Below are 12,479 nucleotides of genomic sequence, written 5' to 3' on the forward strand. Positions count from 1 at the left end.
GCCAGCCAGCCTCTCAATCTGGCTGCCTGCCAGCCGGGAAATGGAGACAGTGGGCTACAAATTGGGCCGTGTAGCGCCCTTTGTTCTGGCGCCATGCGACCTCCCGAAGTGCCAAGTCTTGGCTGCGCACCTACGTTTCCAGCGTGATGTGCGCCGGATGCCATCTTGGTATAGGCATTAGTACATGCGCAAATACCGAACGCTGGCAGCATGTAAAGTAAGGAGAAAATGGATACAATCAGTGCGCAATGCTGATTTAAAGTCTTAAGTCCCAAAATGAAGTCTAACGCTCAACTCAACGCACTGTCTTAACCCTGACCATCTGAACATGTCTTAGAGTGCCTGGAGGGCCCCCCCCCCACCAGCGCTAGTTAAAGGGACCATGCAGGATTTACAGGTTAGCGGCTGCATTATTGCTACTGGCTGCTGATGCATTCGTAACTGTTTTTGCAGGTCTCCTGTATTTGAATACTAGGAGGAGGGGACATAGCCTAACATTTAGAGCCAGGATGTGCAGGAGTGAAGTTAGGAAACACTTCTACACGCAAAGGGTGGGAGACGTTAGGAACGCGCTTCTGCAAACAGCAGTTGATGCTCGCTCAATTGTGAACGTTAAATCTGAGATTGATAGATTTCTGTGAACCAAGGGCATTAAGGGATATGGGGCTAAGGCGGGTATATGGAGTTAGGTCACAGGTCCACCATGGTCTTATTGAATGGTGGAACAGACTCAAGGGGCTAAATGTCACTGCGCTTGATACCTCCTGATATGCACCACCTTCTCCTGCGAGAAAGCGGGACGTGTGTCTGGGTGATGTGCCTGTCATGGTTGAATAGCTGCCAGTGTGTGTGGCCTGTGAATTGTGAGGGGGAGAGGAAGCATCTGATTGGAAGAGTTGAGTACTGATGGAAAGAGTTTGTTGGTATGTGGGTGATGGAGGGTGTAGTGTGTGGTGCAGTTGGTAGGAGACACCACTTGACAGTTGACCTCACTCACGTCAAAGCATTGAAATTCTTCCTGCACTGCATCCATGTTCGAGGTGCTGTGTGCTTGGCATTGACTTTGTCCCCCGCTGCCTCCCACTGTCTTTTGGGCATTCGTCTGGAGGGTCTCTTGTCACCCCCACCCCCTCAGATATAGGATGTCCCTCCTTTTGTCCACCTCTTGCACCAAGATCTCTAGTGCATCAGCAGAGAACCTTGGTGCATGCTCTCTCGCAGGCCTGGCATAAACTCAGATCGGCAGATTGGTGAGGTCTAGCGTGCAGATTGGAGGATGTGGGATTTAGTAGTGCGCAAACTTTATTCAATGTGTTAACATAACTTATCAGTTTGTAAACATAGGGATGGGAGCTGCATCTGTGTTTTACGTGCGCGATGTCTGATCTCCGTTCAGACTTTGTGCAGACAGCAGACTGTTAATTTCAACAAATAACAGGTACCAGCTACTTTAAGAGATTTTAAGAGACAGCCTGCCTTAAGAGAGTGGGGCTCTCCCTGCTGGTGGGAAGTGCGAAATGCATTGAATCCTCGTGTCAATACTGATTTCCGACACTGCTTGAAGGTAAGTACTCAGGCTGAACAAAAGTCTCGTTCTGCCTGCGCAGGGGCTATCGGGCGCAGATTAATAGCGGATCGCACTACCCGTGCCCAATAACAGGCCTTATCCAATTTCCCCCCCCCACAAAGAATTCAAATAAGGACCGGACGTTAAATTCGACAGGACCTCCGTGTTACTTGGCTGCTACAACCACCCCCACCCCCTCCCTCCCCGCAAGTATCAGGGCCAAATTATCTGTGGGGTTTCACTGAAAAAGAACATGGGAATTAGGGTCGCCAACCCTCCTGTCACCTGAAATCACCAATGACAGTGTCCTCAGCCCACAAACCCTCATGATCAATGAGCTTCAATGGGAGTCGCCAGCCAGGGAGCTGATATAATCCTAGTGTTGCCCCACAGGCTGTTTACCAGCAGGTTATCATTCCAGCATTGAATGTGAGCGATCCAATCTCCTTGCTACTGAATCTGCCGCATTTACAGTGAAGACTAGGCCCCACGAGAAGAAATCCTGGACACAGCTGCTTTCTGGAAGATTCCGCCAGTTTCCCATCAGGGTTACGGCAGGAGATCGGCAAAACCCCCAAGGAATCTCTGGCCTCTCAGCTTTTTGTCATTGAGCTAGTGCAGCCTCCACTCTTTTAGTGGATAGAGCAGCACCATTTTGTCACATCAGAGTCAACCTCGGTATAGTGTTTACCATTGGCAGCACCAAGTAAAACAGATCTGCCATTAAACTTGGTACACTCCACCCTCATTACATCATGGTCCTTTAGAGTCAACAATTGACTTGCCATAGTGACCGCCCTAGAACACAGAAAGAAAAGAACAAAAGAATGATTTATAGAACACCTTCCACGACCTCAGGACGTCCCAAAGCGCTTCACAGCCAATGAAGTACTTCTGAAGTGTAGTCACTGTTGTAATGTAGGAAACACGGCAGCCAATTTACCCACAAACAGCAATGAGATAAATGACAAGATCATCTATTTTTGGTGCTGTTAGTTGAGGCATAAATATTGGCCACGACACCCAAGAGAACATCCCTGTTCTTCTTCGAATAGTGTTGTGAGATCTTTTACATCCACCTGAGAGGGCAGACAGGGCCTCGGTTTAACGTCTCATCCGAAAGATGCACACACAGCTTTAAATATAACGTGAAAAAATTTGACCCAACAGCTTTATAAGAAAAAGAATCATATGACTGTGTAATTATCTTTCGCTGTTGAACACAGACAATTTGATCGCTCTCCTCGGTTGTGTAATTAGTCTTAGGGTCTGGTCCATTTGATTGCTCTCCTCAGTTGTGTAATTAATCTTAGGGTCTGGTCCATTTGATTAGAAGTAGAAACAGGTTATTTTATCCCGAAATTACACCGGCCATATTTAGAATATTTTATAAAATTCTGCACGCCCTACCTTCAAAGGGACATTGGCGTATTGAAGAAAGATCAGATAGGAGTGATTCCTAGACATAGGCCTCTAAGTTAGGAAGAGACTCATTCTAGGAACAGGGGTAGACCATTCAGCCCCTCAAGCCGGTTCCACCATTCAAATAGATCATGGCTGATCTGTATCTCAACTCCATTTACCTGCCTTGGTTTCATGTCCCTTAATACCCTTGCCTAACAAAAATCTACCAATCTCAGTTTTGAAATTTTCAATTGACCCCCAGCCTCAATAGTTTTTTTTTGGTGCGGGGGGCAGGGTGGGGGGGGGGGGGGGGGAGAAAGAGTTCCAGATTTTGTGTGAAGAAGTGCTTTCTGACATCACCCCTGAATGGCCTAGCTCTAATTTTAAGGTTATGCCCCCTTGTTCTGGACTCCCCCACCAGAGGAAATAGTTTCTCTCTATCTACCCTATCATCTCCTTTAATCATCTTAAACACCTCAATTAGATCACCTCTTAATCTCCTTTACTCAAGGGAATACAAGCCTAGTCTATGCAACCTGGCTTCATAATTTAACCCTTTTAGCCCCTAGGGGCTATACTTTGTTCACCATCACTTGCTGTTCCTTTGTGCCCTTTATATATTCTTCATCTGTGTGCCAAGGTAGTGGATATGGGCTGGGTAGTTTCCCACATAAGGCATCATAGTCGATGTCCCCACCTATGCCAGTTCTGGATAGCTTTCAGGAGTGAGAACCTTGTCTGATTCCCACTAGCTGTGAGGTGGTTGCTAGGGTCATATTGTTTTTCTTCTGCAAGCAAATAAGTTAATTCTGGACGCTCTCGTTGGGGCTTCATGTGATGAATTTTCCATCAGACTGGCTGATGTCTCCACTCCCTTGCTCAGAGTTCAAATTACAACATCCCCCAAACCACCCTGGCTGAGAACAGCTCACTCAGCACCGACCAGGGTCTCAGTCTGGGTCCTGTCCACTCTGTGTGGCTCAGAGCCAAACCACACCATTCATTTACCCCTCAGTCACTGCAGAAGTCCTAAAAGGTCAATATTTTTAAATACACTGCCAATTAGAATACACCTAGACGTAAATGGAATGGGTTTAAATGGCATTGGTGGATCAGATAAGACACATAATCACTTGAATTTCTAATGGGCTTAAGAACAAGAACATATAATAATAATAAACCTGCTGTTTAAATGCAAGTTAACATAGAAAAACATCCCAAGGTGCTTGAGGAGAGGGAACCATTTACAATATCAGCTAAAATGGGGGCCAGGAAGGTGATCAGGAATTTAGTGGGAAAAGGGTCGAGGGCGTAGGAGGTGTTATCATGAATCATAGAAATAGAACCATAGAAAATTTACGGCACAGGAGGCCGCCATTCGGCCCATTGTGTCCGGGCCAGCCGAAAATGAGCCACCCAGCCTAATCCCACTTTCCAGCACTTGGTCCGTAGCCTTGTTGGTCAGGGCACTTCGGGTGCGCATCCAGGTACTTTCTAAATGAGTTGAGGGTTTCTGCCTCTACCACCCTTTCACGCAGTGAGTTCCAGACCCCCACCACCCTCAGTAAAAAAAAATTTCCTCAGCACCCCTCTAATCCTTCTACCAATTATTTTAAATCTATGCCCCCTGTTTATTGACCTCCCTGCTAAAGGAAATAGGTCCTTCCTATCCACTATCTAGGCCCCTCATAATTTTGTTACACCTCAATTAAATCACCCCTCAACCTCCTCTGTTCCATAGAGAACAACCCCTGCCTATCCAATCTTTCCTCATAGCTAAAATTCTCCAGTCCTGACAACATCCTCGTAAATCTCCTCTGTACCCTCTCTAGTGCAATCACATCCCTCCTGTAATGTGGTGACCAGAACTGTGCACAGTACTCAAGCTGTGGCCTAACCAGTGTTTTATACAGTTCCAGCATAACCTCCCCGCTCTTATATTCTATGCCTCGGCTAATAAAGGAAAGTATTCCATATGCCTTCTTAATCACCTTATCTACCTGTCTTGCTACCTTCAGGGATCTATGGACATGCACTCCAAGGTCCCTCACTTCCTCTGTACCTCTCAGTATCCTGTTTATTGTGTACTCCCTTGCCTTGTTTTCCCTCCCCAAATGTATTACCTCACACTTCTCCAGATGCCACTTTTCTGCCCACCTGACCAGTCCATTGATATCTTCCTGCAGTCTACAGCTTTCCTCCTCACTATCAACCACACGGCCAATTTTTGTATCATCTGCAAAGTTCTTAATCATGCCCCCTACATTTAAGTCTAAATCATCAATATATATCACAAAAAGCAAGAGACCTAGTACTGAGCCCTGCGGAACACCACTGGAAACAGCCTTCCAGTCACAAAAACACCCTTCGATCATTACCCTCTGCTTCCTGCCACGGAGCCAATTTTGGATCCAACTCTCCAGTCTACCTTGGATCCCGTGGGCTTGTACTCTTTTGACCAGTCTCCTGAATGCAATTTAAGAATTTTTTGCCCTCTATACCCTTCACACTGTACCCTAGTTAATAATAGGGTGGTTGAAATCCTCTACTATTACTGCCCTATTGTTTTTGCATTTCTCAGAAATTTGCCTACATATTTGCTCTTCTATCTCCCTCTGACTGTTTGGGGATCTATAGTACACTCCCAGTAATGTGACTGCCCCTTTTTTGTTCTTTAGCTCAACCCATATGGCCTCATTTGATGATCCTTCTAACATATCATCCCTCCTCACAGCTGTAATTGTTTCTTTAACCAAAATTGCCACCCCCCTCCTTTTTTATTTCCCATCTCTATCTCGTCTGAAAACCCTGTAACCAGGAACGTTGAGCTGCTATTCTTGCCCGTTTAAGCCATGTTTCTGTAATAGCTAAGATAATCGTATTGCCATGTTTCTATCTGTGCCCTCAGCTCATCTGCCTTATTCACTATACTCCTTGTATTGTTTATTTTCTAACCTTTGTTCCCTCTGCCTTCCTAAGTCACTTTCTAATTTTCTGCCTTCTATCTCCAGTTCTGATTCTGTCCCATCTGAATCTACACCCAGGTTTCCCATCAACCTGCCAAGCTAGTTTAAACCCTCCCCAACAGCACTAGCAAACCTCCCCGTGAGGATATTGATCCTGGGATGAGCTGAGCTCGGAGAGGGCGTAGGGAAGATGAGGAGAAACTAGAGGGAGAGGGAGAGGGACTGGACTGGCTTAGTGGGCAAGGGAAAGAGAGAAAGGGGCAGAGGCAGCTGAATGGATGGTCTTTATGATGGAGAAGAAGAAATCCTTGTGCTCCTCGCACTTGTCCTTTAATGGGCAGGGGAGGGTCAGGGGGCGGGAGATTTAAGTAGGAGACTGGCAGTAAGGAGAAGGAACCTGGGGTTATCTTCGCTCTCCAAGATGATCCTAGAGTGATAGAGATTTTAGGAGAGACACGTGAGGACGGGTAGAGCTTTATGCAGTCAAGCCAAATCTTGTGATGGGTGGCTAAGCCAGTGTGCAAAGTGTGAACAAAGATGGGAACCATACCAGGGGAAACGATCAGGATGGGAGATGGTGTGGGTTCTGCTGGGGACAAGGGTATCAAAAGTAAAGTGAGAGAGGATTGAGCAAGTCAACAGCTGCAGAGGTTTTGTGGCGAATGGAGGGCCAAAGGCTCGGCAGTTGGAGTGCAGTTGTAAGTGACTTGGGGTGAGTCAACACTCAACCAAACCTCATCCGTTGTATGCTCTGGGACTGACGATTTACGGGTTTTCACACTGTGGGACACAAGCCTTGGCAACCCAGCTGATGAAGCCCAGGTAACTCCATCCTACTTGTGGATACATTTCTGATTCACTGCTTTGTTCTGATGAATGTCATGGGCCTGAGGGTTTGCGAAAGGTCTTATTGATGGGGATAAAGTCTAAAGCAGATCATCAAAATCTATTAGTATCGATAACTTGAGATATATGGACACTAATGGGAACATTGATTCAAACTTCGTGTGTGACCCGTGAGGCAGCATGCCATGACAATAACTGGTCCATGAAGACTCCTGGGCTAATTGATGAACAGCACCCTTTCTGCAGACGATGTAACAACAACTTGCATTTATATAATGCCTTTAACATAGTAAAACATCCCAAGGCGCTTTACAGGAGCCTAATCAGAAAAAAATTGACACCGAGCCATATAAGATGATATTAGGTCAGATGACCAAATGCTTGGTCAAAGAGGTAGGTTTTAAGGAGTGTCTTAAAGAAGGAGAGAGAGATAGCTAGAGAGGTGAAGAGGTTTAGAGAGAGAATTCCAGAGCTTAAGGCCCAGGCAGCTGAAGGCACGGCCGCCAATGATGGAGCGATGGAAAGCACAGCAACAATGGCAGAAACAATTTCTCTCTCTTTGTAAAGCCATAACGTTACTACTAACACGAGCCTCAACTTAAGCCTCAAACACGTACTTTCAAACTGAGGAGCCGTGCGAAGTTCTGCAGGATTTACAAACTGCTGGACGAAAACATAAAGGATAACGAGAACAGTCAGCAGGATACCGAGAACGGCTGACACCACAGTGTGGAAGAAAAACCTAAGAGGATTTGAAAAAAAAAAGACGAATATTAATTTAAAAATTAAAACATGATTATACTGCCATTTTACACTGCTTATGTTGCTTGACCCTCTGGGGCCTGCAAGTTTGCGGTCCGTTGTCAGAATATTGTACCTAGAAAGAACTTACATTTCTATAGCACCTTTCATGACCTCAGGAAGTCCCAAAGTGCTTTATAGCCTGTGAAGAATTTCTGAAGAGTAGTCACTGTTGTAATGTGGGAAACGCGGCAGCCAATTTGCGCACAGCAAGGTCCCACAAACGGCAATGTGATAAAGTCCAGATAATCTGGGTTTTTTTTTTGAGTGATGTTGGTTGAGGGATAAATGTTGGCCAGGTCACCGGGGAGAACTCGCCTGCTCTTCTTCGAAATAGTGCCATGGGATCTTTAATGTCCACCTGAGGGGGCAGACGGGGCCTCGGTTTAATGTCTCATCCAAAAGATGACACCTCAGACAGTGCAGCACTCCCTCAGTACTGCACTGGAGCATCAGCCTGGATTACGTGCTGAGGTCTCTGGAGTGGGACTTGAACCCACAACCGCTGACTCAGAGGTGAGAGTGCTACCCACTGAGCAAATGCTAACACCTCGGCATTTAGAGAACCAAATGACACCTTATAATGTTACACATTAATTCCACTCAATTCATTTCTTTTTTTTTAAAAAATGATGTGAATCACACCGGCCCCGATATTTATGGGGAGGTAGGGAGTGAGCAGGGGCACCTCTCAACGGCCGGGAAACCTGGAAATACCAGGAAGGCAGATTTAACAGAAGGACCCCATTAGAATTTTTTTTTTACTCTGTTTCCCCTTCTGGCAACCGGGTAGATTGAGAGGCTGGCCGCTGCCAGGCGGGAAAGCCTGCTGTCGAAAGCTGCAGCTGTGGACGATCCCCAACAATGAAGATGAGGAGGGCGGGGCAGAAAGGCAGCTCAGAGCGCAGCAGGGAGGGGGAGGGGGAGAGATCGTGTGGGGGGGGAGGGGGAGGGGGAGGAGAGATAGCATGGGGTTGGGGGAGGGGAAAGAGAGGGATTGATGAGAGGGCTGTCCAATGAGGAGAGATTGAGTAGACTGGACCTATACTCTCTGGAGTTCAGAAGAATGAGAGGTGATCTCATTGAAACTCAAGATTCTGAGGGGGCTTGACAGGGTAAATATTGATTCTTTTTAGCCAGGGGAAACAGTCGAGAACTAGGGGGCATAATCGCAGGATAAGAGGTCAGTCATTTAGGACCGAGGTGAGGAAAAATGTCTTCACTCAGAGGGTGGTGAATCTTTGGAATTCTCTACCCCAGAGGGATGTGGATTTTTGGACACTAAGGGTATCAAGGGACAGGAGTTGAGGTCGAAGATCAGCCATAAGCTTACTGAGAGACGGAGCAGGCTCGAGGGGCCTTATGGCCTACTCCTGCTTCTTATGTTCATATCGCGCAGGGGGTCATGTGCGGGGGGTGGGGGGAAGAGAAAGAGATCCGCGCTGGCGGGGGTGGGGATAAAAAAAAAGCTCACATTTTTAGCAATTTAATGCCCCTCCCCCTGCCGACCCTCTCCCACCTGTTGTTTTGGGGGGGGGGGGGGTGGGGAGGGGTGGTGCGAGGATTAAAATTTCCCCCAGCATGACAGTAAAACAAAAAGATCAAGGAGGCTGGTGTGGTAATTGCTACCTTACATAAAAGAATAGGCTACACATTGAAAGTTTAAATATTTACCCTAACTTGGAACTAAAAACAAAAAACAAACAGTCTCAAAGGATTTTGCCTTACAAAGAGCACCAGCCACTCACTGTCTGAGTGGTACCTTATTCCCGACCCAGTTCTTGCAGTGCCATAGGCCTGTCTGTTTGGGAATTCATAATTTTAAGAAACTAAACACTTTAATGTGAGTACACACTATAAGTCACATCACCTCGGGCCTGATTTTGCTGGAGTGGGGCATCTCGCGATGTGCCCCGTTAGTTAGACTTTCTCCCCTCACCATTCAGCTCAAAAATTTTTATGCTTGGTTACTTGCTGGAAGTGCAAGCTGATAACGGCGTGCTGAGGGGCAAGGGGGCATCTGAGACCACAGTGAACAACGGGACCAATAGTCTATCTCCTTAATCAATGAGATTTAAGGATTGAGAAACAAACAGCAACGACTGAGGAGGGTAAATTAGGGTCAAATCAGGTACCGAAAGAGAAATTAATAGAGGGGAAAGAAAGACTGGATTAAGACAGAGAGATAAAAGAGACAGTTAAAATTTGAAATTTTTAAAATCTCGAAGACCAATTTACCACCTGAAGGAATGAGACTCCATAGCTTAAATTGTTCAATTTCTGGGCCAGAGAGGTTTATTGGCATTGCATTCACAATTAAATAGGTACTTACACTCTTAATTACCAGAACTAACTTTGTGTGGCAAGTTTAATGGACAATTAATGTGCAAATCCAGCAAGTTCTTAAAAATAACGGGGAGGCTAAGGACGAGATACCATTTGTGCATAGCGAACGGCGGAGCGGGGTAAATCGACCAGCTAGTTCTAGGGACTCGCAACTCGTGCCATATCTCTTAATCCCCTGAACTTGCAGGCCGATTTGCGCATTAATAACGACCTGTGTCTTTAACACGCCGTTAATTTTTCCAGCAAGATCCAGCCCAACGTTCTTTAGGAAACAAAAGTGCAAGGTCTAAAGGTTTTTTTAAATTTTAACACAATTCTGGAAATAATTTCAAACTTTGGTGGGAAAAAAAAAAATCAACTACAAGTTCCCTTTAATAACAAAAACAAATTGCATTTATATAGCACCTTTAACATAGTAAAAATGTCCCAAGTTGCTTCACAGGAGCGTTATCAGACAAAATTTGACACTGAGCCACATAAAGATATATCAGGACAGGTGACCAAAAGCTTGGTCAAAGAGGTAGGTTTTAAGGAGAGTCTTAAAGGAGAGGTAGAGAGGCGGAGACGTTTAGGGAGGGAAATTCCAGAGCTTAGGGCCTAGGCAGCTGAAGGCACGACTGCCACTGGTGGAGCGATTAAAATCAGGGATGCGCAAGAGGCAAAAATTGGAGGAGCGCAGAGATCGCAGAGGGTTGTAAGACTGGAGGAGATTAGAGTGAAAGGGAGGGGCGAGGCCATGAAGGGATTTGAAAACAAGGATCAGAATTGTAAAACCGAGGCATTGCCGGACCAGGAGCCAATGTAGGTCAGCGAGAGGGGTGATGGGTGAATGGGCCTTGGTGCAAGTTAGGATACGGGCAGCAGAGTTTTTGATGAGCTTAAGTTTACGGAGGATGGAAGGTGGGAGGCCGGCCAGAAGAGCATTGGAATAGTCGAGTCTGGAGGTAACAAAGGCACGGACGAGAGTTTCATTAGCAGATGAGCAGATGAAGGGTGATATTACGGAGGTGGAAGTAGGCAGTCTTGGTGATGGTTATAGGTACTTAAAGTGTGCTGCGCTTGTTAACATTCAGGACAAAATGAGTGCACCACCGATTAAAGTCGCTTGTTTTGAAAAGTGCAGTAGGATTTAAGATAATTTCTGAGGAAAAGCAACTTTAAACAATTATCAGAGTGTTTTTGTAACTCAGAGCAAACAGTTGCTACCCACCAGGCCTCAGTCAACACAGTCCGACCTGTAAATAAGCATTGCAGTCCTCTTTTGGCAACAGTTACATACCAATTGGATTGTTTGTCCCTACTTCACCCTCACCCTGCTACACAGTCAATCATTAACTACAGCTGGCTCTAAGGCACTTCAGTAACACTTACAGTACTGCTCTGAAACTGTACCCCGAGTTCCTAGCTTACATGCCAGAAGTCTAATTAGAGAACTACCTCTCTTTGGATAGTAGTTATTTATTACTGACCTAATCACAACACAAGGAGATTTTTTTTAAAATGTGGTTTACAAGAAAGATTATCCAGATTAAATTCCCTACAAAGTAAAAGGTTAAGCGGTTGGGGATAGAGATTAACCTTTAAAAGATATTCTAAATATAGCAGCCTCCTACTAACTGAAGAATCCTGAATGAACCACGATTGCTAACAGAATATTCATTGCTTGTCACCTCATTACTACAGATCCACATCAATCCCTCTCGCCAAGGCATCTCTCGAGATAACATTTGAATTTTTACAGGCCTCCCCCTTCCCCCTGATTAAAAAAAACACACATAATCATTGACTTTACACAGTGCAGCAAGCATTTTCCAAGATATGGGTACATTCTTTTCATTACTTCATCAAGATCCCTTAAAGGCAGACTGATCCAGGCAGCGTACAAACAAGTCTTACAGTCCAGGTTGTTTATAAATTACCCAGTAAAATAGCCCTGTATTTGCATACATACATTTCCATGGTACATGGCTCAGAATAAACAGTCATGCTCCAACAGGCTGGTTAATTATTTAATATCTACTTCTGAGCAACACTTTATACTTGAGATGTCAATTTGCCACTGTTTCTTTACAGAAGCTCTCTGAACTGCCGTATATTTCCAGCATTTGCAAGTTTTTTTTCCCTTTTTCAAAAATGATTTAATATAATTAGCATACCTCAGACGCAGAAGACAATGGTCATATTCTAATGAGTTGGTAATATAGACTACGTTGGATGAAGAAAACTAGTTTTACTAGTTAAAATGCTGCAATAATAGAATGAGATTTGCAATAGAATTTAAATTAAATTCTCATTCCCTAATGCAAATGACCAGTTTAATAATTCAAACACTTAAACCAGCGTGGCTCAGTGGGTAGCACTCTTGCCTCTGAGTCAGAAGGTCATGGGATCAAGCACAACCACAAGACTTCAGCACATAATCGAAGCTGACAATTTACTGCAGCACTGAAAGAGTGCTGCACTGTTGGAGGTGCCATCTTTCGAATGAGACTCTTAACCTCTCAGATGGATGTAAAAGATCCCACTGCTCTAGTCAAAGAAGAACAGGG

General features: G+C 45.2%; 1 protein-coding gene across 4 annotated transcripts in view; it reads right to left on the bottom strand.

Moving 5' to 3' along the window:
- Positions 1 to 12,479, bottom strand: part of zdhhc11 (zinc finger DHHC-type containing 11) — a 127,715-nt gene that overhangs the window by 31,566 nt on the left and 83,670 nt on the right. For all 4 annotated transcript variants that reach the window (XR_010966392.1, XM_068000620.1, XM_068000629.1 and 1 more), the window contains one exon: positions 7,401 to 7,525. Coding sequence is in view for 3 of the 4 variants with exons in the window: in XM_068000620.1 (XP_067856721.1) it covers positions 7,401 to 7,525 (125 nt within the window). In the remaining variant the exon portion in view is untranslated. The remainder of the gene's footprint in view (positions 1 to 7,400; positions 7,526 to 12,479) is intronic.

This window comes from Heptranchias perlo, chromosome 2 (genome assembly GCF_035084215.1).
Source record: "Heptranchias perlo isolate sHepPer1 chromosome 2, sHepPer1.hap1, whole genome shotgun sequence".
Lineage (NCBI taxonomy): Eukaryota > Metazoa > Chordata > Chondrichthyes > Hexanchiformes > Hexanchidae > Heptranchias > Heptranchias perlo.